Source organism: Petromyzon marinus, chromosome 5 (genome assembly GCF_048934315.1).
Source record: "Petromyzon marinus isolate PM22_M1 ecotype Great Lakes invasive population chromosome 5, UKy_Petmar_22M1.pri1.0, whole genome shotgun sequence".
Lineage (NCBI taxonomy): Eukaryota > Metazoa > Chordata > Hyperoartia > Petromyzontiformes > Petromyzontidae > Petromyzon > Petromyzon marinus.
In genome coordinates, this window is record NC_133671.1 from 23028143 (window position 1) to 23052727 (window position 24585).

Consider the following 24585-nt stretch of genomic DNA (forward strand, 5'->3'; position numbering starts at 1 on the left):
GCAACAAAACTGAAACCTTTTTACAAGGATTCATGTCTGCATTAACCACAATACCTGCAGTCAATATGCAAACAAAAAACATACTATGATAATGTATGCATTGTCCTTGAAACTGATTGGTCCACACCAAGGGACGGCTTTCTTTTGAGCCTCGACCCAATTGGTGCTCAACCAGATGACGCCAAAAGGCGTACACAGCTCAAAGACAATACTGGCAAAAGAGGTCTAATGTAGATGCTCACCCCGAGCCCTCATTACTTTGATAGTGCATTGTCTTTGAGCTGTGTACGCCTTTTGGCGTCATCTGGTTGAGCACAAATTGGGTCGAGGCTCAAAAGAAAGCCGTCCCTTGATGTGGACCAATCAGTTTCAAGGACAATGCATATATTATCATAGTATGTTTTTTGTTTGCATTTTGACTGCAGGTATTGTGGTTAATGCAGATATGAATCTTTGTAAAAAGGTTTCAGTTTTGTTGCCAGAAAAAAGGGGAAAAACTCTATTATTATAATGAAAGGTTTTTTAAGTAATTTATCTGAACCCATTTCATTGCAGGATAATGAATTTAATGTAATATCAATGCGTGCCTTTCCACTGTTTTAATTTCTTTAACATAGTTATCTTTTGATCTGATTTTACTTTGGTTAATTTTGCTCTAATTTCTATATGTTTCATTGTTTCACCATGTTTTTATGTTATTTGTTTTGTCATGTTGCTGACCCAGGTGACTTATGAAACAGATGATGTCGATCTCTTGAGTTCTCCCCCGGTGAAGCAAAATAAACTTGGCTCTGCGCTCTGAACGTGCTGTCTCAAGCACGCTCTTTGTGGGCTTTTCGACGTCATGCCAGCATTCCTCATGACTTGCGTTGAGCTGTCCCTGCTCGCGGTGTGTGTACCCACAGTTCCTCGCTGACGGATACGCAGCACACCTGGCACAGCTGGAATACCACCACCGCTCGCGGCCAGCCAAGAGCAACGCGCGCATGGTGCTGCGCAAGGGCAGCTTCGGGTTGCCAGGCCAGTGTGATGCCTTTAGAAAGCGTGGTCACCTGCGCCGAGCCGTATCTGTTCACCAGGCCGCTGGGGTTGGCGGGGTCGCCGGACCCGTGGTGCCGGGAGTGCCGGCAATCACAGGGACTGGGAAGGCGCCACCCGAACGCGCGCTGAGCCAGAGCGAGCCGGAGCGAGAACAGAAGGAGCGCGTGACGGCACGGAGCATGAGCATCGTGGCCGCGGGTTGCTGGAGCAAATCGTCCGGACCTGCAGGGAGCGGCACAGGACCACCGGGGGCGGCCGGAGGGCCCAGGCTGGAGAGCAGCGTTTAAGCAGGGGAATACATGGTGAACGGATGGGCTGGGGAGCCGTGGAGGTATATCAGTAAATCTGTGCTGCTGTGATGCAGGTAAATGAGTGCTTTTGTCGCATGGATAGGAGCCAAAATCACAAAGCATAGGAACCACTTTATTGTCTTTACGTTGGGCTGGAAGCATGTTGCACTGGGAACATTTAAATTGAACTGTGGCAGTAGAATGCTACTCACGCATGGTGTTTTGCAGAACTTGATGTCTGCAATGGATCGTCGCTCTTACACAGCAGTACATTCCTCTCTGTGACCGTGACCACTAACGATGTCATGTTAGCACGACAAGCTCGTGACATTACAAATGTATTTATGGTTTATATACAATCTTTTTTCAAGCCAGTACATTGAAGGATTCAGAAACGTGTGGAGAATGAAGGTTTTTAGACTCATGGAGCCTCGTTACATGGACTCAGAAGACACGCGGTACCATGGAGCCAGCCCAGTGGCACTGTGGGGGCAGAGTGGGGGAAGGAGGGAGTGGTGGGTCACTGTCGCATGTTGCCGTGATGATGATCTGCTGCCTGGGAGGAGGTGTTGGGGCGGTCTCTCTCGTGAAATAGTCCCCGGTTAGAAGTCCAGTACTGTATTCAATAACTATATTCTGATGTCCAATGAGAGTAAAAGTGAATTAGTCATGCTTCTTGCGCGAGTTCTATCTCTTGTGTTTGAATATTTGATGACAGCTGAAAGTATTTACGCGACGCTGCCAGTCCCTCGTGATGATGTCGCAAAACTCCGAGTCTTTAAATATGGGAGATGGTTTTGGTGTTGGGAGAAAAACAATCAAGTTCAATTGGCGTTGCATCTTCAAGGTCACCCCAAAGGAACAAGTTGGCTTGGTGTGTATAGTTTGTGTCTGTACTCGGTAGACTTATTTGGCAGAATACGTGAATGTGGACATGAACTGATTTTTGGATAGAACAGGGCTCAAGATGATATGGCTACAGGTATACGAGATCGCAAAGTTAATGGTAAACATCAAGAGTAATTTCCCAACACCATATACTACAGCCTACATGTTATACATACTATATATATGTGTGTGAGATTATATATAGTAACCCGTATAAGCGCGTACGTGTACAGTTTATGCGCTTCAACCTCTTAACGAACGATTCTGCACAGCCCGATCACCTGGATCCAATTTGCATGGCACCTGCAGGAGCAATACCTCGTATGGGGTAATGACGGGTTTGACATTTTTAAAGTTTTATATCATATAATCTCCGTTTTCTATTATTGTCACTAATGTCATTATGTTGCATCAATACCATGGTTTGCATAAAGTATAATTGTATATATGCGTAGTGTACACGGTGCAGTGCGGCGAGCGCAAGGGTGCGGTGGCCACTGCTGTCCAGACTCCTGCCAAGGACCCTGCACGCGGTCGCGAGCGATCGGCGCTCGACGCCGCCCGTGCCGTTGCCGCTCTCTCGCCGTCTAGGCGTGCGTGAAGGACGTTGCCAGGTCGCAGTGTGCACGAGACTGGGCCGGTGTGCACTCATGTCGTGACTTAATTTAAAAATATCTGCATCTCTTAAGTTAACTACTGTGTAATGAGCATGACCTGCTCCGAGTCGAGGTGATGTTTCCCAAAGGCTCAAATTGACGCGCACTCGTTAAAACACAATCACTACTCGTTTTGGGTTTTTTTGTAAAAATACAGTAAAATGGAAATGTTTGGTTGACGCGTATTAAATTTCTGCACGTTGCCAAAAAATATTGCCCATTACAGCAAAGCAGCCAGTGCAGTTGCTGCACGTAGTGCGTTCACGAATTGACGACCATTGTGTCAGTCTCTGGCTGCAAGAGCATGAGAAAAAAATATCCTGCATTTCTTTGCAATGAAAACACTTCGTCACGTTTGTCGAATAAAAATACACGATTGTGTAAAAACGGTGATAAATTGGAGCCTTTATCGTATCCAGTCAAATTATGGTCAAAATGTGTAAAATCTACCAAAAAATGGTCACCGTACATTTAGGCAGTGCTGGGCATATGCAGTGTGGCGTGTGTACACATGCAACATTACTGGTGTGCACGGTGGAGACGTCCCTTTTTTGTGTCATGTGGCCACACGACTCATCGCTGAGCGTCTGAACAATACAATCTGCCAATGGGGGCAGCTGGCATTGTAACCGCTGAGTCCGGTTCTAGCCATGGGACAGATGTCATTGCGACAGAAACACAGGTGGAGCCCAGCCGTGTTCTTCATGGCAAAAGATGGAATTGTTCCATTCTGCAATTGCCTCGTGTGGAAACCGCTAACCTTGGTGCGTTCTGTTTTCTAGTCCACCCACCCCACTCGCGGTTATTTATTATGCTGCTGTCATCTTGTGAGTTTTGTGTAAAATGTCAGGCTTAGTCGTATTGAATTTGCCAAGTAACACTCCATGAGGAAATGGTGACCATCAGCGCAGTCTGAGGCCCAATAATAGCCATTGGAGAGATGTTATTTAGTTCAGGGTGCAAATACCTTGACCGGAAACTTGTTCTATCGTCGAGCACTTGTTCTTTCATTGCCGCTGCTTTTTGGAAACGCGTCACGATGGTGGCTCATAGCCCTGACATTCCTCTGTATGTTAGCATTCATTATGTCAATGTTTATGCAGTTTCAGTTGCAATGGTAAATATTGAGGGACAATACTCTTCAAAGTATCCCAGTTCCAGCATGTGTGTGTGGTTGTGTTTGTTAGGGCCAGTATTATTTCAGGTTTCTCACCAAGGCCACAGCCGGCTTTCTTGTCAGCCATGTGCAATAATAGCCCGGTTTGGGCGGTACAGACGCATTCGGCTGTTGGGATCTTTGTGCCCTCCGGATGCATCTGCAATGATTACAAATTGGTTTTATGGAATGGCTCTGCACACTTGACCATATTTTATATTTGATTGCTCGTGATGGTTTGAAAGTGATTATATATTAAGTGTTTATTTTTCATACCTGACAACCTCTCTGAGCAACACAGGGTGTCCGTTAGTTTTCCTCGCCGCGGGCTTAAATGTCCCGTTTAAACCCGTGAATGTTCATTGGACACTTTTGCTCTTATGAAAACTGACGAAAGGGAATTCCTATGCTACTGACTAAAGCGAGTTCTTGTTGTCTCGGCAACTATAGCATAAACAACTGTATATCCTGCAGAGGTATATTTTAATAGTTTTGTATGTTATGCATGCCCCATGTTAATTTACTGTCAAATGATGTTTTAAAAAGTCACGTGTTGATGAACGTTCACATTGCCCGAGGGTGGTGGAGGCCGGGAGCGGAACAGGTCTGGATTTGATCTGCGTGGAAGTGACATCTCGGTGAACTCCACCTGTCGGCATTGGCCATTTCCCTGGTTTGTCGAACCGTAGTACTTAAGAGTGCTCATACGACGTAGTAACATTTTGTTTGATACCCTTATGCAAGCCATTAGTGGAGTGCTGATCATGCATGTGCAAGTGCCCTGATGCCATGGGCAGGTTTACCCACTGGCCAGCACATGCCGGCATGTCAACCTTGTTGGGCGGTGTGGCCGCCACACTTGTGTGTGTAAATATTGCTTACACTATTTAATGCTGCATTAAATGTCATGTGGTCAACGATGGCCGTGTCACGTTTATTTCACGTCCCCTGAACGCGTTCCTTCTCTGCAGCCGCACGCACACACCATGGGCCTTTGCGAGATTCCCGTTCGCAGCGAGGCGGGGGTGAGGTCCCTGTGGTCCACACCGTGAGGATCCCCGTGGTCCACACCGTGAGGTTCCCGTGGTCCACACCATGAGGTTCCCGTGGTCCACGCTGTGAAGAGCCCCTTGGTTCACACTGTAAGGGTCCCCGTGGTGCGCACTTGAGAAGTCCCCTAAACCTTATCGCCGCTGTCCCTCGTGGGGCCCACGTGACACGTCACGTGGGCCTGTGTGGCGTCTTAGGGGTAACGAGCTCGTGTCTACGTTAAGCGCAATTAGTGTAATTTCAGATAATTGCGTTAAAACGACTTAATGATAAACCACATTCTACAATTAGTATGAAACCCCATTAAACAGTAAACGGCATTGATTAACATGCAGTGTTTGAACTTCACGGAGCCCGCGTTTCACAACGAACCTCCCTAGCGATCCGTGGAGTGCAGGTTACGATGTATTGGCTGAGGAAGGGGGTCGATTGGGTTCAGATGTCGATTGTTCGTTGTAATGGGAACACGTGCCTTAACACGTAGGCTTTCGCGACCAATATCCATAATACAGGGTTTCTTTGTTTATATTTACTCGATCTAACCCCGTATTATGAACACGCGGCCCCTGCAGCCACAAGAGGCGCTACATTGCATGCAGCCTTCTGTACGATGGATTTATTTTTTATTGTAATGTCGCTTGTTTAGGCGGGAAAACTCTTCCTCAGGAGGATCCTGCTAAGTTGTCGCAGTAGGGGCCGATATTGATCCTATGTGTTATCCCAATTGAGTAATTTCTAGGTATTTTTGCCAACATTGGGCTGTTTGGCCAATACCAGGTACATTATATATGTGTTTCGCTGTGTGGGAAACCGTAGGAAACCTACGCAGAACAGGGGTAGAGAACATACAAACTCCACCTGAAGTGCAATATTCCTTTAACTCCTATTAAGAGAGTAATTTAAGGAAGGATGTGCTGTGGACCGCTGACCAGAAAACTTGTCGTGTGGTGTTGGTGTTAGGATCGATGCTACTAAGACTCCCCTCACACGCTGTTTGCAGAATGCAGAGCTCCATATTCCGTGCGTTTGAGGGGAAGGAGCTGAGCCGCTTACGGAGATGTTTTCCATTCTTGAGAAAATCCCAACTGCGAGCTCGACTCCGCTTGGCTTGGCGTGCCCACAAGGCGACGCTCGAGGCCCTCTCGACAGGTTCACGCAAACTTAACGGGTGAGTTCACGAAGGCTGCCTGGGGTTGTCACCTGTCCGTCCGGGAATTGGCTCTTATGTTCAGGTGGAAAGAATTGAGTTGTACTGAGATCTAGTTCCGGTCTTGCTGTGTTGAACTTTATTACAGTTTACTCCACAGTTTACTTAGAAAAGGTGGCAAAGCTAACACTGCTAATTGCCATAAAACACTTGCTTTAAAATATACATATTCGTTTGGGTCTTTCGGTAAAGTCACGTAGATAGGTTCAAAGAAAATAACAAAAAAACTACGACGTTTCAACACAAGCGGCCGGCTTGTTGCGGTCGAAACGTAGTTTTTTGTTATTTTCTTTGAACCTTATCTACGTGACTTTACCGAAAGACCCAAATAATATGAATTCCTGCAGTCACCAAAGCTTTAAGTCAATATTTAAAATATACATTTCAATCACATTTACAATTCAAGTTGTATTTCTACAATGAGCGTTTTCTCTTTTTTTTGTCCATGATCATAAAGGTCAGCCATCAAGAACACCTCACCGGTGGTGGCACAGGCTTTCCTGAAGCTGGACGAGAGAGCGTGTGGTAAAGAGTCACTGGCCACCTCGACTTGTACAAACACGGCCATGAATACACCCTTCAGTTTCGAGGAAGATGAAAATAATGTCCCAGTGATAGATCTTGCAACAAGAGTTAAAAGAGCCATGAGGAATCATGACGAAGTTTCCTCTGAAAATGAAAAAATAGGGACTGCAAACTTTGAAAATGGTAAATTCACGAGAAAGTTCCACAACAGCAGAATGAAAATGGATGCAGGTTTGCATACTATGGACATGAATGCCGATGTGAGTAATCTGATGAAAAGCCAACCGGGGGAAATGCAAAAGAGCAAACCAGTGTGTATCGTTAATGAAGGGGCTGGGCAGATGTATTCTGAGCGTCACCTCAAAAAACAATCAATTCTTATCACTCGTTCACCAAAAGTGACTCGTAAACATATAGAAATTAAAACACAATATTACAATCAGCTTTTTCAGGAAGATTCAAAAATATGTGATGAAACGAGCAATGATGATGAAAGTAACTCTATGCCTTTTCATAATGAGATCCAAACAGGTAAGGATAAAAAACAAAACATCAGTGAGCAAGATGAGGTGTGTGAGGCAACACAAGGTGACAGCCGACTGGGTCAGGTGGCCAGGCACTGCGGAGATGTAACAGAAGATGAGGATTTTAAAAGAGAAACATCACAAGGCAGAAAGAACCAATGGTACCAGAAAGATACTATCCTGCAAGCCACAGAGATGATTCCTGGTGGGTTCTTCGAAAAGCAGATGCGGTGTACTGAGCGGGACCACACACAGGCGCCTTGGGATACATGTGAGACTCTGATAGGTCCGAACCAGGACAGGTGCAATTATTTTCTTCATGGACAGTGTACAGAAACATGCAGTGCAGATGATTCAAACATGGACATAGACTCCCAGAGCTCTAATTTCTCCACGACAGACTCAGACGTAAGTGATACATGAGTATATCATTTGTTAAATGAATTTCAACTATACATCCTTTCAAGTACTGAAATTTGATCACTAAATACTCGTCGCCTGTATGCACAACATCTAAAGCTATACACATTAAAATATTTACTTTAATTGCTTTCATGTTAGTGTATGAATGACTATTTACATTAACTTTACCAGTCGCATATGGAAGATGTTTGGGAAGCAGACAAAGAGAACCAAGGCTTGGAAGAGATTAAAGAAATCAAAGGCCACATGGATGACTGGGTGCCTTGGGAAAATGAGACACACGAAGTGGAACATGATGTGGTAACAAAGTACTGCAACTGTTGACATAGCACAATCAGCACATTTTCTATTCAAGTCAAAAGTACAATACTGTAATGACGTTTAAGGGAAAGGCGTGATTAACTATTCCACATATCATTGATAAAATTATATATTTGCTTTGGTACGTATACAATCACCATTTAATTCACTGTATCTGCCTGAGCACTGCCGTGGTGTAATGGTTTATACACTGGTTTAAAAAAAAAGAGGTTATCGGTTAAATTCCTTATTCTGGTGTGGCAGTTTAAACAATGGGCCAAGTTTATTAAGATCCCCCACTTCCTTTGTCGACCCAGTAGTCTAAATGGCTTCCCCACAGTTGATTTTAGGTAAGGTTTAGTAGGTACTCCCACTTTAACACGTCTGATCAGCGTGGAAGAGTAGACCAACTGCCCTCTTGTGGAGGCTCTTCCACCAGCAGAACTGTACCTTTAACTTTTACCTTCATGAATTAGATTTTTAAAAAACATTAACATTTAACCGTTCGTGTGTGTAAACTTGAATTCATAGCAGTGGCAAAAGCTGGATGAAGGAAAGAACGAGTGGAGGATTTTGATCGATCTCTTTAGTGACTACAAATCCGTGCATACGGCGACCGGTAAGCAGAGAACTGGGTGCGATGTCCACATTTTCTGAGAAACTTCTGAGTAATCTCATGTTCTATTAAAACTGAGTGGGAAGTCCGGTACGATTAAGGAGGAGGACTATGTAACAATATCACCATGAGCATTGACATTATTCACGAGAATTTTGAAGACTTAGTTATTTGTACTTTAGTATAGTAATTGCATCAGTTCGAGCCCAATGCATTATTGAGATCACTCGAAATAAGTCCTAATGTCATGTTCTGTAGAGCGCTCTCAAATATACCACATTCCTGCCCCAAGATTTACTATAAGGGATTTAAATTTTGATTTAAAGCTTTCGTGACTGCAGTAATTCATATTCTTAGCTCTTTCGGTAAAGTCACGTTGAAGGGAAACAATAAAATAATAAAATATATTGTTTATATATATTTTAAAATATATTGTTTTTATATATTTTATTATTTTATTGTTTCCCTTCAACGTGACTTTACCGAAAGAGCTAAGTATATAGGGGATTTATGTACATATGAATCCTCATAATGTTATATTCTTTGGGTCTTTCTGTAAAGTCACGTAGATAGAAAAAATTATAACAATAAAATAATAAAAATGTGTTGCGATCGAAACGTGATATTTTTCTAATTTTTTATTCACTTTATTTTCATTTTTATTATTTTATCATTTTTTCTATCTACGTGACTTTACCGAAAGACCCAAAGAATATGAATTCCTGCAGTCATTAAAGCTGTATGTCAAGACTCATAATTTTATTTTAGTACTTATGATAGGGAGTTCAACAAATGTTTCACATTCATGTATATTTGTGTGTCTTCATGTCAGCGACATCGGCATATGAATCAGAGGAAGAGCAGACAGAGGAGAATCCTGGAGCCTTGGACTTCTTGTGGGACGTGGCAGAGACAACATGACGAGACACTTTGTTTCCTCCGTGCTAAAACTCAAATCAGCGTTTATGTTCATTGCTCTCGTTTAAATATTGACACGTTTTTGAAAGTTTAGTTTTTTCTTAACATTGCAGTTGGCAGTGTTGTGATAATACGGAATAACCGTCATTGTTAAATTGTCACTGCTGAAATATTTAAGCCAGTGGTGTAGCGAATTCATTTGGAATTCATAGAAAACCACATTTTATCCTACAACGACAATACGTAAAACGAGTGTGCTGTACCTGACAGTATACTCCACTGGTCTGCTTTGATTCTACTGGTCTGCAATGAACACAACACATCACATTAATTGTGTACTCTTACATCTGTAATACAGTTTATCAAAAAATAGTTTGACCTCATGAGAGGTACACGAGATGGTTAATATTTCTTTTCACTTAAACTTATACCTTTACATTTCCAATACAATAAAAAAAACGTATATTTGCTCTAAATACATGTGGTAAATTTTCATCTCCTTGTCTGACTCCCTTTCAAGGATGTGTTGTTGTCTTGAAACAACCTTAGTGCAGCTATTCTATATTTGTAAATTGGTTTAAATGTAAACATGTTTATTTACACCTTCGTTTCTGAGAGCTTGGATGACTGCGTACATTGCCACAAAGTAAAATTGCCTATGTAGTCTGCAAAGGTTTAGGCACAATGCTATTTGATATCCCTTTGACTTTTACACTATCTGGTTGCCTACAGAAGAACGTATTCAATCATTGCATATTACCTTATGACACGTGGATGGGAAACATGGGCACTGACAAAGAGAATGGAATACATGCTGAAAGTTACGTCAAAGCAGAATGGAGAAATTAATTATTGGAATTTCACTGAAACATAAACTCACTGATCAGAGAACAGACACAAGTTAGAGCCATAATTCTGATTTAATAACAGTTCCCTAGGCCGGGACACGACGCTCTAGAAGGCATGATGGCCAATGATCGAAACTAAGGACTGGCAGTCAAATGAGCGAACACGTTCGAGAGAATGACTGCTGTGGAAAATGGAGCAATGAAATGAGCTCGTGTGCAAGAGCGAGATAGATTGTTGCATAGGGATGAGGACCGCTTGGAGAGAAATTCATCCAGTAGTGGATAGAGCGCGGTTGCTGTTTGGAGGTACTGCACATGGAGTTATCAATACAGCTGATTAAATTGGTGGGGATAAATGAACACTGCGTATGGGTCAATACACGAGCCGTGTACATTTTGTAGACTGCCTTCTGATGGTCTGAGCTCATGGAGAATGCAATGTATTTAACCACTAGGCTCGAAAACATTTGAATCATGAGAGATATGTGCAGTACACAAGAGGGAGATCAAATCACTTTACAGCGTTTTTGACTTGCAGCGTTTTAACGTTCCCAAGTGTTGTAGAGATTATTGTTTTATTATCGAGTCCGGTGATCAAGGGGAAGAGAAGACCTAATGCCAGATGGTGGGAGACTGTTGGGGCAGATTTTGGGGTTCACGAGTAAACTGTGCAGTAGCTGCGGGATCTGGCGGAGGATAGAGGTGTGGTGGCATCATCGATCTTCGCGCCACGATAACATGATGATCATCTTTGACGTAGCAATGAATAATACATTGGATTACATAAGTGGACAGTGGGAGGCACGAGAGCGATTGTGTGAAATTCCGTGCCAACTTGCCATTTCTGTTCTGAGAGCGATTACAGCCTGCAACCTGGTTCCCTGTCACTCGAACCAATTGGGCCTCGTAATCATCGACGCATGGATGCAATTGTTTTTATTTAAATGCTACTCAATTGCTCCCTTGAGATAGAGCATCTCGTTTGCAAGGGCAGTTCGGGGACGCACAATTCGCGGTGCTTTGCAGTACTGCAGTTGTACTGCAGAGAGCGTGTGTACCGAGGAGCACGAGTGCTGCCGTCTGTGTTGAGCAGGGAGACCGGGGGCCTGCGGTGCGGATGCAGGGCGACAGGGGATGATGACGCGCCATTGTCTATGACACCGCGGAAGTGACACGCCGCATGAGAAGTACATCGCTCGTAATCGCCATCATCACGGCGCCAATACGAGTACTGAAGAGAAGATATAACTGGTTTAAAGCGAGGGTCTGTGCTGTTATAACGGTGTCTGCGCGTTAACCCCGCGCCATCACGGGGACGTCGCCCGCCAGGGTGCACCACCTGCCTCGAGGAGCCGCAGTCCCCGCGCTCATCGCGCCCGTGAGGGTCTCCTGTGCTCCTCTCTCTGGCCGCTGCTCTCAACTCGGATTCCTCCCCTCTCTTTCCTGTCCTCTGTGCTCTCCGCGCTCTCTCCTCTCCACGCGGAGTCGCCACCTCTCCCCGCGGGGCCATGGCGCGGTGCGAGGAGAAGGCGCCGCCCTTCTTCGAGAGCCTGGGCGAGGCGGCGCGGGAAGTCTTCACCAAGGGCTACGGTGTGCGGCGCCACTCACTGACGCTTCGTCACTCTCGCGACGCCAGCTGAGGCCATGACACAGACTAATTGGCGCTGCTGTTTCTCTCCCGCCGCAGGCTTCGGGCTCGTCAAACTGGACTTCACGACCAGGGCGGCCAGTGGAGTGGTGAGGGCTGTTTGCGCCATGGAATGGCTGAGCGGATTTAACACAAAATAATCATTGGCGTCCTTGTGGAAAATACCAGAAACAACAAACAAGCAGACGCCTCCTTCACGTCTTTGTACACATACAAACCAACGTAAATTGTACACATCCCCACAGCCACGCCTCCTTGTGTCTGGTCAGTAGAGGACACACGCAATGCAAGCAAGCCGAACTCTGCTGAGATTATTTGATGAGACGAGGCAAATAAGGGAAAGAGGTGATGAGTGCTTTATTTCCCTTGCGAGCGAAATACGCCAAGACGCATGAAGCCTCGCCAACAGAGAGCGCTTCGCATCGGACACTGAGATGACGATGGCTCGTGATACCGAACTCGTTGCCGCGAGTCTCCACCGCCTCTGTCCCCCCCCCACCCCCCGGGCAGGAATTCAACACCCGCGGGGCATCCCACACGGACTCGGGCCGAGTGAGTGGCGCCCTGGAGACGCGGTACAGCTGGCCCGAGCGCGGCCTGCGCCTCGTCGAGTGCTGGAGCACGGACAACTGCCTGGGCACGCGCATCTCGGTGGACGACCAGGTGCGTGCTCACCATGAGCCGTGCGGTCAGGGGAGGCAGGGGAGGCAGAGCCTCACCTGTCATACTCCAATGAAAATCGCTGTTACGAAAAGTGAAAAAAATAATCAAATAAAAAAGATATTCAGATTTTTCCACTGATTTGTGTTATAAATGTAATTTCTGTACGATTCCAATCATATAGTAAAAAATCGCCAAATTTGCGGAGCTCCGCAGCAAATACAGGAAGAGACGAGAGGTGAGGCAGCGACAAGCTCAGCCTCCCCTCTGAGCGCGCTTATTGCGCGGGCAATAAGCGTGCTCCTGTTACTGTCTCAGTATGTCACCAATGTAATATTTGTAGACCCCTTCCTTCATACTCTTTGGTTATTTCGGTAAAGTCACGTAGGTATAAAATAAATCACGACGTTTCGGGCGCAACACAAGCGCCCGTCATCAGGTGGGAAAGCCTGGTCTACTGCTGAGGCAGATTGTTTTAAAAGCTTTGAAATGGGTGTAGCCCAAGGGTCATAAAGAAGTGGCCGGGGCTAGTGATGTTAATGTGATAAATTAGCATGTAACTGTAAGATAGGAGGAGAGCGGCCTCCTCGACGAGGGAGTACAACCCAACGGGTGCAATTCAAAGGGCATGTGAGTATGAGAGATCTAAGAGAGAGGCATAGAGAGACACAGAGTAAGAAATAACAGCTGACATAGGCAGGTAGGATGGAAACATCACAGTCAGTTAAGACTTTACCTGGTTAATAACGTCCTTCCAATGATTGCTCAGTTTGTACCCATCCTCTCAGTTGAAGTTGTGTCTGTGTTTATATATCTGGATGGCTTCATGAACAAATCTCTGAAGGTAGCCGGTAGGTTTGCAGAGTACCTCCGTCTTGGAAAAATCAATTTCGTGTGAGCCCACAGCATTAAAACAATGATCGGCAATGGCAGAAGTATTGGTCCTACCGTGTTTCAGATCTGCCTTGTGTTCACGAACGCGACCCTTTCATTTCATGTCCTCGCCTTCCATACTCCAGGCAACTTATTTCACGTATGTATATCAAGATATTTAGGCTGGCTGGTCTCGTCATGAAACTGCAATGAAAAAGCACAAGGGGAGGCAGCTATCACATCTGCCTCACTGAGGGGGATGTGTCTAACACGCCCCCACAGTGAGGCCACGCCTCCCTCGGTGAGGTTATGCCCCCTCCATGAGGCCACGCCCCCTCTGTGAATCTGGCTCTGACACTAGCCAGTGCCTCCCCAGCCATTGACCTCACCGCACGTCACTGGGGCTCACCGCTGCCGCTACACACGCCTCACTACTGCACACACAACAGCGATTCACCACTAAGCAGTGCGAACTCGGCTGGGGGCAAAGGGACATTTTGGTAGTGCAAGGACTCAGCCCAGCGACTCTCGCGCCGGCGTTGCTCGCTATCACAGGCATACCTCGTGTGCTCGCTATCCACGCATTACTCACGAATACACACATACGTCTAATGCATGACACCCTCTTGTTGGTAACCGCTGTGAGAATGCGTCGCCCGCGGGTCGTGTGATGGATATAATCGATGCACGGCGATCATTACGCCGCACAGTACTTGCAGAAGGATGTGTGTAAACATCCATAATTTTCTGTGTGCACATTTCTTAAACATGATTTAAATTATTCTAAACACAGATAGGGCAACAACGCAGATTACAAATGGGCGGCGCGGGCTTCCGGGATTCCCCGACATCTATTCTCGTTTCTTGAGCTACATTTTTCTGTGAGCAGTTGTTAAATATCTTGCCTGAGCCAACTTTCATCCAAAAACTGCACATCGAATACACATCGCGTTTGTGTTTGTTTATTTTGTGTTATGTCCATAATAGAGGTTTTTTGGGTTAGATCGCATAAATATATAAATGTGTCGTTAAAACCCGCCACGGCCCGACACAGCCAACTAGTAATGGTTGTCACATAAACAGAACATGCTAAGTCGTCACTAGTACAGCACACCGATGTGTTGGAGAGCCAAGCCACAACATTTACAATATTTTATGTGTTTATATTGTTTTTTGTTTTGTTTATTACTGTCTTGTTTAGTACATTATCATGTTTATTATTAAGCATTTGCACTGGTTTCAGTTTATCCTGTTACGTGGTTTTGTTCTGATTTCTATTTGCTTCATTTGTGTACTTTGTTATTTTGGTGACCCAGGTCGCCCTTGAAAATGTGGCTTATCCTGGTCTCTTTGTTAAACAAAATCACCCTAAAGCGCAATACAAGACAATGCACACCAGAGTAAAATTATGCGAATTTTGAGAGAATATTGAATCGAACTGTTACCTTGAATCATGGATGTTCATCATATGACTACGGATACATGACACCAAACTTGTCCAGCTTCGTGAATAGGTCACGGCTTTCCTGCCATGTGTGTACATGCAATGTGTAGCTGCTATCTCCTTCAATTGCTTGTTTGCCTTGCAGTTGGCAAAGGGGCTGCAGTTGGTTTTTGACACAAGTTTTTCTCCAAACACTGGGTAAGTCACTTATATGTGTGTTTATATTGAAGTCTTCACAGTCTTTAATGCCTGAGAGGTTTAATGAAATAATTAATTGATCCAACTTTGGAAAGCCTAACAAACTGTTTGGTGAAGAAGCTGAGTTGCTGCTGCAGAAGTGGTAATCGGTTGTGGCCTTCCTAAGGTTGTGTGCTACACAGCGAGCTTGAGAAGGATGCAGCTTGGCGGCAAGGGATGATGGAGGATGGTCAGAAATAATAAGTGGCAGCCAAGGAATGCAGTTCATCCGTCGGGACATTCACCGAAGAGATGCAGCGATGAAATAAGTTCAAGTTTAGTTAACGGATGGATTGTTGCAGTGCAAGACCGTGAGAAGTGATGGCAGTGGCTTAGGGGAGCTTCCACTCAGCAGTGGGCAGCAGGATGGTGGCAGCGAGGGGCAACACCCGCAATTCACAGCTAGAAGGTCCTGAGTTCGATTCCCAACACAGATGCCCTGCTGTGTGGCATTTGTGTGTTCTACCCCCTGTTCTGCATGGATTTTCTCGGTTATCAGGTTTCCTACTATAGCTAAAAACTTACAACATAACTGGTTTTGGACAAAAATCCCAATGCTAAAGAAAATACCTGCAAATTACTCAATTGGGATCACACATAGCAGAAACATCACTTACTACCACGACAACTGGGCAGAACCCTAAAAAATTGTCTTGAGACTCGGTGCGACTTTCCTGGATCAACAAGTGCAATAATAACAAACTGTTGGGTAAGTGGATTTATAATTATGGATGGTGGTGTGACCTACATTTTCCAGTGATTTTGCTGTCATTAATTTGTGTTTTGTCCGCGAATGTAGCAAGAAGACTGGGCTGGTGAAGGTTCTGTATGCACGACCATTTGTTTCGGCCACAACGGACGTGGATGTGTCCTTGGGAGGGCCCATTGTGGCCAGCTCCGTGGTGCTCGCAGCTCGAGGCTGGCTCGCTGGGTACCATATGGGGCTCGACGTTGGCAAAAGGAAGATCACTTCTAACCGCATTTCGCTGGGATACATGACCGAGGACTTCCAGCTTCTTACCAACGTGTACGCCCAGTGTGCGTCTGCCACGTGGCCAAGTTGTGTGTTGAGCCATGTTGTGTTCTATGATGGAAGCAGGATGACATTTAATGGGATGGGAAACGCTGGTTTCTCACAATGTGACGTGGTTTCAAGAGTAACAATACACAGCGACATACGGTACCATGAATACAGGATGTTTAAACGCAGGGTCATGCAATACAATATTTATTGTACACCCGTAACACAATCTGAATGTGTTCCTGATTTCAGAATAATCTTGAGAATCTATTAATCTGGCCTACAGAGTAAATTTTGGATGATTAGACAATGTTTTGGTTTAATCTGAAAACCAAAGTAACACCACTGATGTTGCGCCAGTTCTGTGGGCGTCACGTGACATTGAGTGACATCACTTTTGACCACAAGCACACATTACATCAGTCACGTGATTTCCTACTGAAATGACCATTTATCCACTGCTTATCTATTGTTTACAATTTTGAGCCAGTAATGTAAATTACTCATTCTTATGGCAGGGCCTAGTCTATCTTTAAGACAACCACTGTTTTGTTCCCCCACAAAGGGGTACTCATTGTATTGCCTTGGCAGTATGATGGGCAAACTCAACCCCCAACCAGGATTTGGACTGGCAACGTTCCAATTGTTAGGCACTTGCTCTGCTGCTGAACCATCCAGTCAGATTATAGTACGCCATGGTAATTACCCAAAAATACAAATGGGTTATAAAGTAGCCTTAGAAATTTGAAAATCCGAATTTTTTATGTTCATGAAAATCATCCCTGCTCCATTCTATTGTTGCTGTTAACATTTGTAGCCAACACATGTGCTTGGCGTCCACTGCGCGTGTTTGCAGAGTTGACGGAGTGGAGTTTTCGGGTTCCTATTTCCAGCGTGTGAGCGAACGCCTCGACACGGCTGTGCGTCTGGCCTGGAGTGCTGGTGCGCCCCACCCACGCTTCACTTTGGGGGGCACCTACAAGATTGACCAGAATGCGTCCGTGTCGGTACTCACTGCCCCCCACATGCACCGCACGTTTGTATAGGGTGCTTGCACTAGGCAGGGTTAAAATGGACTTGACACACACTTGGGGATGCGGCATGATCGTTTTATTTGCTGAACATTCAGATGATTTTAAAGACATGAAAACACAAGATAACTCAATTCTTCGGTCCAAAAAGTATGACTTTTTAACTGTCTCCAGAATTAAAACCCGAACAGGCACTTTCGCTCAGACACGGAGCTGCTTCAGCATGGAACAATCTCCCAGACTCACCGACATGTGCCGCCAGTCTCATCAAATTTAAATATTTAATTAAAACTCACTCGCACAACACCTGCATCTGTTACAACGATTTTAGCAGTCGTGCTTGTGTTGCAGGGGAAGATGAACAGTGCAAGCCTGCTGGGACTGAGCTACACACAAGCCCTGCGGCCTGGTAACTTCTAATTGTGCACGGTTCCACAGCCAACACGTGCCGAAGTGCCTTTGTGAAGCATGTTCGTATCGGACGTTCACTTGTGTATTTGTGTGTGTGCGCGTGTAGGAGTGAAACTGAGTCTCTGTGGACTACTCGATGTAAAGAATATCAATTCTGGCGGTCACAAACTTGGGCTGGGACTGGAGCTGGAGGCTTAGTCTCGTCATGGCTGGAGGGCACGTGCGTGATGCACACGTACATGTACACGCGTGCGATGCGGGTTCCGACACAGGGCTCATATTTGCACGTTAAGGAGTTTTGCACATGTATATATACTCCTTGCAATTAGCACATTTGGCTACATATGATTTGAAAGCATTTCAACATGCATACACATGTATATGTGGAGACAGGAGACGCTAATCTCTGTCGATACACTACAGTTAAAAAATGTTATAATGTGAATAATTGCACAGTTTATATAAATTATTTGTTTCTGGAACTGATATCAATCTATGTATAAAGGCTACAAATGTAAACTGATGCGAAATCAAATATAACATTCCTGTGCACGATAATAAATGTCCAAACGTGTTAAATCTGGGGCGATTGTACATTAAAAACTAAACGGTTTTAGTGAATTGTGCAAGGTTATGTGATTGCAGTATATGGAATTGTGGGAATGTTAGCTGTTCCGCAGTGGCTCGTCTTTCACAGTGTTGTGATGAGCAGTGTAAACTAAACCTCCAAAAGTGGTCTCCACTGTCGGGTGAATGGCTACCCACACCAACACCCCGCTCGGTGCTGCTGCTATAGTGGACCTCGCACCCGCAAACGTGGTCCTCACTCCGTCTCTCATTGGACATATTCACAGGCTTGCTGCCTCAGTATAAATCCAAGTGTGCATTTCTCCGTGCTTGGCACACTTTCCAAGTTGTGTTTTGTTGGCAGTATCTATGTTTGTGATCCACACTTAATAGGAAATTCGGTGAAGAAACCTTGTAAATTCATGTGCTGCTGTATACTTTGTGGCGTGGTCTCAAAGCACTGGCTGCTGCTGTCCTTGCATTAAAGCATTTATCCGACAAGCATTGTCTTGCCAAATTCTCATAGCGTTTAACGAAAAAGTGATTTCCTCCATTATGTTTCGGCTTAGCATGTATGTATGTTTTACTTTTTTCACACCGTACGTAGCCAACTGTCCTAATCGGAGCTGCGGGGGACGGACAAGAAACTAAACACAAAGTAGTTCTCAAGAAATTAGTTTTAAATCTAGATTTTGAATTGCATAGCTCCATTGGCTTCCTAATATCGGAAGGAAGATCATTTGAATGCACGTGATGCAGTGACCATCTTTGTTTGATGGCTAGCCAAAGTACTGCGAGGATCAGAATTCGCGTGGTGGTTTATGTTCCTTGAGATAATCGAAGTATTGTGATTTAAAGCTTTCGTGACTGCAGGGATTCATATTCTTGGTTATTTCGGTAAAGTCACGTAGAAGGGAACAATAAAATAAAATATATAAAACAATAAAATGCTCACGACGTTTCGACTGCAACACAAGCAACCATCATCAGGTGTGAAAACCACAGCAAGAAAATTTGACAAAAGTAGTGAGTTGCAATAATCAAGGTTTGTTGATACTATGCTACATTCCACCGTGTTGGATATTTCACGACTCGATAGTGGTCGAATGTGTCAGACACCTGATATGAAAATTGCAAGATCTGGCTATTTTGCACGTAGTGATCAAATTACATTTTGGTCGAGTATGGTGCAGAGGCTCTATAGATGAGTAGAAAACAGAATCCTGGAGTCTGTCACTGCCACACCTGATTCTCCCACAATTTTTGTTTGCCTGAGCCCAAGTGCCAACCAGCAGAACCTCCGAACAAAAGCTGTTTAGGCATGCAGTGGCTGGGCATGCGGGCTACATGACCCAGCCAACACAACCTTGCCTGCCGGAGGAGCTCACCGATGGGACTTTGTCTAGATCTTTCAAGGATATGTTAGCTCACACAATCCAGCCTGGTGAACCCCAGGATGGATCGTAGGCAGGCCAGCCTAAATGTTTCTAACCAGCGAAGATGTTCCATTAGGGGGGTCCATGTTTCGCAAGCGTAGAGAAGGGAGGGAATGACTGGCCAAGGAGACCTGAAGCTTCGTGCGGAGCGACAGGCCAGGTAGCTTCCACACAGCGTTGTGCAACCGATGAAAAGATAATGCCACTCGACTGATTCGGAGTGAGACCTTTGCTGTCAAACCGGAGCCGGTCATGGGCACATTGCTCAGGTATGGGAAACTCTCCACTCTCTCCACAACTGCCCTATCACCAATTGGGAGTTGTGGGGGTGGAGTGTCCGATGGTACAAAATACCCAGGCAGGTGCTTAGTTTTGGTGGGGCTGATGGTAATCCCCACCTCTTAGTGGCAAGCTCCAGGTTCAGCAGCAGCGCCTCCAACTCCACCTCTGAGTGAGCAGCAATTACCAGGTCATCGGCATACATAACATGGTTGAGCAATAGGGAGCCATCCCTCCCATGGTATCTGTACCAGATGGAAATTCCTCCGGTACAGCGATTGAAGGCTTCACGAACTACCTGGTCGAAATATATGTTAAATAATGTGGGAGCCAGAGGACATCCCTGTAGCACCCCATAGTGATCAGGGAATGGCTCCGACTCCCGGCCACGTAGTTTTACCCGAGCCCGCTCACCATGATGAAGTTCCTTAATGATCGTGAGCAGCGGGTCAGGGACTCCGAAAGCACGAAGCACAAACCAGAGCCCAGGCCTACTGATGGTATCATAAGGCCTTGACCAGGTCAATAAAGCAGAGATGTAGGTCTGATAGTCACACGCACTCATTCACACTCTCAACAAACAAACTCCACAAAGGAAGGCAGTGAAATTAGGAATCGAACCCAGGTCATTCTTGTGATGCCAACGTGTTACCAAATACACCACCTTTCCACCCAATGTAAACGAAAGGTAAAATAGGGCTTGGTTATGTGCCAAGGATTAGGAAGAGGGAAAGTGCCAGGGGAGATCTTTTTTTAAAGTATGGTGAAGGTTGGTACTCAAACAAATCTGAATAGTGTGGTCAAGGTTAGCCTCTGATTAGTGTAATTAGGATCAGTGACAGGGCTTATTTTGAAGTCTGTTTTGATGGGTGGTACATGGGGTAATAGCAAGAAGATTCTGGGTTAAATTCTCAACTTGGGTACCTTTCATTGGTGCAGTTTATATTTTCTCCCCCTGTTCAGTATGCGTTTCCTTCTATACCTAAACAACACTCCCCACACAATGCATTTGGTGTTGGCCAAACATCCTAATGCTGAAAAAATACCTCCAAATGACTCGATTGGGATTATGCATAGCAGCAGCAACATTTCCCCCCGACTGTTAAAATTTGGCAGGACTCTCCTGAAAAAGGGTCTTGAGACTCGCTGTGGTTTTCCTCGGTAAACACGTATCGTATTAATAATTGTAAGGGGTAAAGCTAATGCTAATGTATGGATATGTTAACCCTCAGTCAAGACTTTGGTCATCTTTGGCTTATCTGGAATCATTACATTCCCTTTTAACTATTCATCACTATGATGGGTAGTAGAAGAGGTGGCTGGGAGGCTCAAAGTTGAAATCTAGGCAGCCAACAGTTGTTAAACTGGGTTCTCTAATGCAGTGAGTTAATACTCTCATCTCGGTCAACAATGATCACTTAACGTATGAATGTTGAAATTCTTTCACATGCTAATGAATATTTTAATGCGCAGAGAGAGTTGGCAAGTGACGCTGTTTCAAGTGTGGATCAGAGGTGCCGAAAGAGATAAAAGATGTGATATCCGCTTCTGTGGGTCAGTCATAACCCTAAACCTTCCGGGGCCAGTCATTAACCTTAAATTCATGCTCGAAAATGCTCGCGCCGCTAATTGTCCACCTGCAATATTTTTTGTTTAGTGGGGGTTGTTTCCCAAACTGGTTAAAAAAAAGAATATGGTTAAAAATGTCGCAGGTAAAACCGCTCTTGAAGAATGTTGGCTTGAGCTATTGTGATCCTGTAAACTTCGATTTAAAGCTTTCGTGACTGCAATGATTCATCTTCTTTGGTTCTTTCGGTAAAGTCACGTAGAATGAGAATAAAATAATAAATTGATAAAATAAAATAACACAATAATATTCTCACGACGTTTCGGCCACAACACAAGCGGCCTTCATCAGGTGAAGGGACGAGACTGTCTGGTAGGACAGCGCTGGAGTGAAAGAGCCACGTTCAGATCACGGCCTTTAAGCTGTGTGAGAGGAACAAAGCGCTTTGACAAAGGAATTAGCATATAATTTAGCATTGAAATGGCTGAATGATTAGCTTGTGACTGGTCACAGAAATAATTATGTTAAAAGTTAAAGCATACACATCCGCAGAGGCACCCCTTGACAATGGAATTAGCATAGAATTTAGCATTGAAATAGCTAAGTTAAAGCATACACATCCGCAGAGGCACCCCTTGACAATGGAATTAGCATAGAATTTAGCATTGAAATAGCTGAGTGATTAGCTTGTAACTGCTCACAGAAATAGCTACGTTAAAGTCAGACCATACACATTCACCGAGGCACTTAGTACAAATCAAACAGGAGAATTTAGCATTGAAATAACTAGGCGAATTTAGCATTGAAATAACTGAGTGATTAGTTAGTGACTGGTCACAGAAATGACTATGTTGAAGTCAAGGCCTACACATCTGAGCTATTCACAGTACTATATAGTGAACCAATAAAAACTAAAATATAAATTACCTTAATGTTATCAATAAGCTCTATATTCTCCAATCAGCTAAGCTACCAACAATAAGTCGTTATTAAAGTTGAGGGTAAGAATCCACCCATTTTTTCGCCATATAGCATTGTGATATATAACGACTTATTGTTGGTAGCTTAGCTGATTGGAGAATATAGAGTTTATTGATAACATTAAGGTAATTTATATTTTAGTTTTTATTGGTTCACTATATAGTACTGTGAATAGCTCAGATGTGTAGGCCTTGACTTCAACATAGTCATTTCTGTGACCAGTCACTAACTAATCACTCAGTTATTTCAATGCTAAATTCTCCTGTTTGATTTGTACTAAGTGCCTCGGTGAATGTGTATGGTCTGACTTTAACGTAGCTATTTCTGTGAGCAGTTACAAGCTAATCACTCAGCTATTTCAATGCTAAATTCTATGCTAATTCCATTGTCAAGGGATGCCTCTGCGGATGTGTATGCTTTAACTTAGCTATTTCAATGCTAAATTCTATGCTAATTCCATTGTCAAGGGGTGCCTCTGCGAATGTGTATGCTTTAACTTTTAACATAACTATTTCTGTGACCAGTCACAAGCTAATCATTCAGCCATTTCAATCCTAAATTATATGCTAATTCCTTTGTCAAGGCGCTTTGTTCCTCTCACATAGCTTAAAGGCCGTGATCTGAACGTGGCTCTTTCACTCCAGCGCTGTCCTACCAGACAGTCTCGTCCCTTCACCTGATGAAGGCCGCTTGTGTTGTGGCCGAAACGTCGTGAGAATATTATTGTGTTATTTGATTTTATCAATGTATTATTTTATTCTCATTCTACGTGACTTTACCGAAAGAACCAAAGAAGATCCTGTAAACTATCACCCAATCTCAATCCTGAGCGGTTACTTACCCACATCGCTCCCATAGGGAGATTCAACCTGTTTCAGTTGGCATACCGGAAGTTCCACAGCACTGAGGCGGCTCTACTAAAGACCCCCAATGACCTCTATAAGATCATGGATGACAGGTGTGCTGAATAGTTGGCTGGCCACTATCTCTCAGCCGACTTCAACACCAACGACTACGAGATACTCATCGGGCGGCTAAGATCAAGGTTCAGTGTATCAGGTATGGCACTTGGGTGGATTGAGTCATACTTATTTAATGACAATAGAGCCTGCATGCGGTGTGAGGGGACTAGTAGCCACGGGAGGTATAATGACAGGGAAGTCGGCCTCCAGTACAAATGCACTAGTGGCCACGGGAGGTAATGATGGGTATCAGTTGTGAGTGCGGAGGGACTGGTGGCTACAGGAATGTTCGAGAAGGGACCGTGGTCAGACGACGGTAAGAGGACGGTAAGAGTCTGCCGGTAGAGGGTCCTGAGTCAGCGAGAATGATCAAGAAGAGGGGCGTGGCCTCAGTTGGTATATAGATGAGAGATGCGCGGGAGACTTGGGGCTGTTGCAGTGGGATCACTGACTGATGTCAAGTGAACGTGTCTTCAATAAAGTGCTATCTCAAGACAAGTGTGTCAAGTCGTCATTACACTTACATGGTCGATCACAATTCGTCAAGCTGGGTGACGAACAGTCGTTACCTATGCTGTGCCTCAGTGGCGTACTACAGAGGTCCATCCTCGGGCCCTCCTAACTTCAACATGCGTCTCTCCGATCGCTGATGTCATCTCATCGCATGAAATAAAGTTCCATCAATATGCTGATGCACAATTGTACACTGCAGTGAAGTCAAAGCCTTGGTAACCTTGAAGATTGCACGTGAGCAGTGCACGTGTGGTTTTCACACAAAAAATGCCGCTTAATCAAGAAAAATCGGAGGTTCTGCTGGTTGGTGCTCAGGCAAAAGCAGTTGTGGGAGGATCTATGTTTTAATATTAGGTCTTTACGACACATTTGGCCACTATTGAGACATCACATATCCAACATAGTATAGTATTGCAAAGGCTCGATTATTCCGACTCACTACTTTCCGGCACATCTGGAAAAAACATTACCAAGCTGCGGCGTGTACAAAACTATTTGGCAGGCGTCATTACA

At 44.7% G+C, this 24585-nt stretch overlaps 2 protein-coding genes and 1 long non-coding RNA gene across 8 annotated transcripts in view; all 3 read left to right on the plus strand.

The window, feature by feature from the left end:
- The window catches only part of LOC116939247 (membrane-associated phosphatidylinositol transfer protein 2), a 38321-nt gene extending 33373 nt beyond the window's left edge, over positions 1-4948 (plus strand). For all 5 annotated transcript variants that reach the window (XM_032947421.1, XM_032947424.1, XM_032947423.2 and 2 more), the window contains one exon: positions 906-4948. In XM_032947421.1, the coding sequence (XP_032803312.1) occupies positions 906-1328 (423 nt within the window). In that variant the 3' untranslated portion in view covers positions 1329-4948. The remainder of the gene's footprint in view (positions 1-905) is intronic.
- Positions 4949-5180: 232 nt separating this feature from the next.
- Positions 5181-10201, plus strand: LOC116939248 (uncharacterized). 2 transcript variants are annotated; one of them, XR_012939351.1, is made up of 6 exons: positions 5181-5858; positions 6082-6249; positions 6746-7745; positions 7932-8060; positions 8592-8679; positions 9509-10201. It is a non-coding gene; the product is annotated as an uncharacterized LOC116939248 (long non-coding RNA). The 2 variants fall into 2 exon arrangements; XR_012939345.1 differs by having other exon boundaries at positions 5181-5280.
- A 1097-nt stretch (positions 10202-11298) lies between these two features.
- On the plus strand, positions 11299-18835 carry LOC116939250 (non-selective voltage-gated ion channel VDAC2-like). The gene is made up of 8 exons (XM_032947430.2): positions 11299-12032; positions 12130-12179; positions 12601-12753; positions 15213-15265; positions 16104-16331; positions 17182-17332; positions 17708-17765; positions 17874-18835. Exons 1-8 carry the CDS (start codon positions 11951-11953, stop codon positions 17963-17965), a joined length of 867 nt encoding a protein of 288 aa, XP_032803321.1. The 5' UTR covers positions 11299-11950; the 3' UTR covers positions 17966-18835.
- Positions 18836-24585: the final 5750 nt, after the last annotated feature.

Bases quoted from the DNA above. Each gene is read 5' to 3' on its own strand.
- LOC116939250 (XM_032947430.2), top strand. From the start codon at position 11,951: ATGGCGCGGTGCGAGGAGAAGGCGCCGCCCTTCTTCGAGAGCCTGGGC. The intron at 12,033-12,129 runs GTGTGCGGCGCC...CTCCCGCCGCAG, and splicing joins AGTCTTCACCAAGGGCTACG to GCTTCGGGCTCGTCAAACTG. The intron at 12,180-12,600 runs GTGAGGGCTGTT...CCCCCCGGGCAG, and splicing joins CCAGGGCGGCCAGTGGAGTG to GAATTCAACACCCGCGGGGC.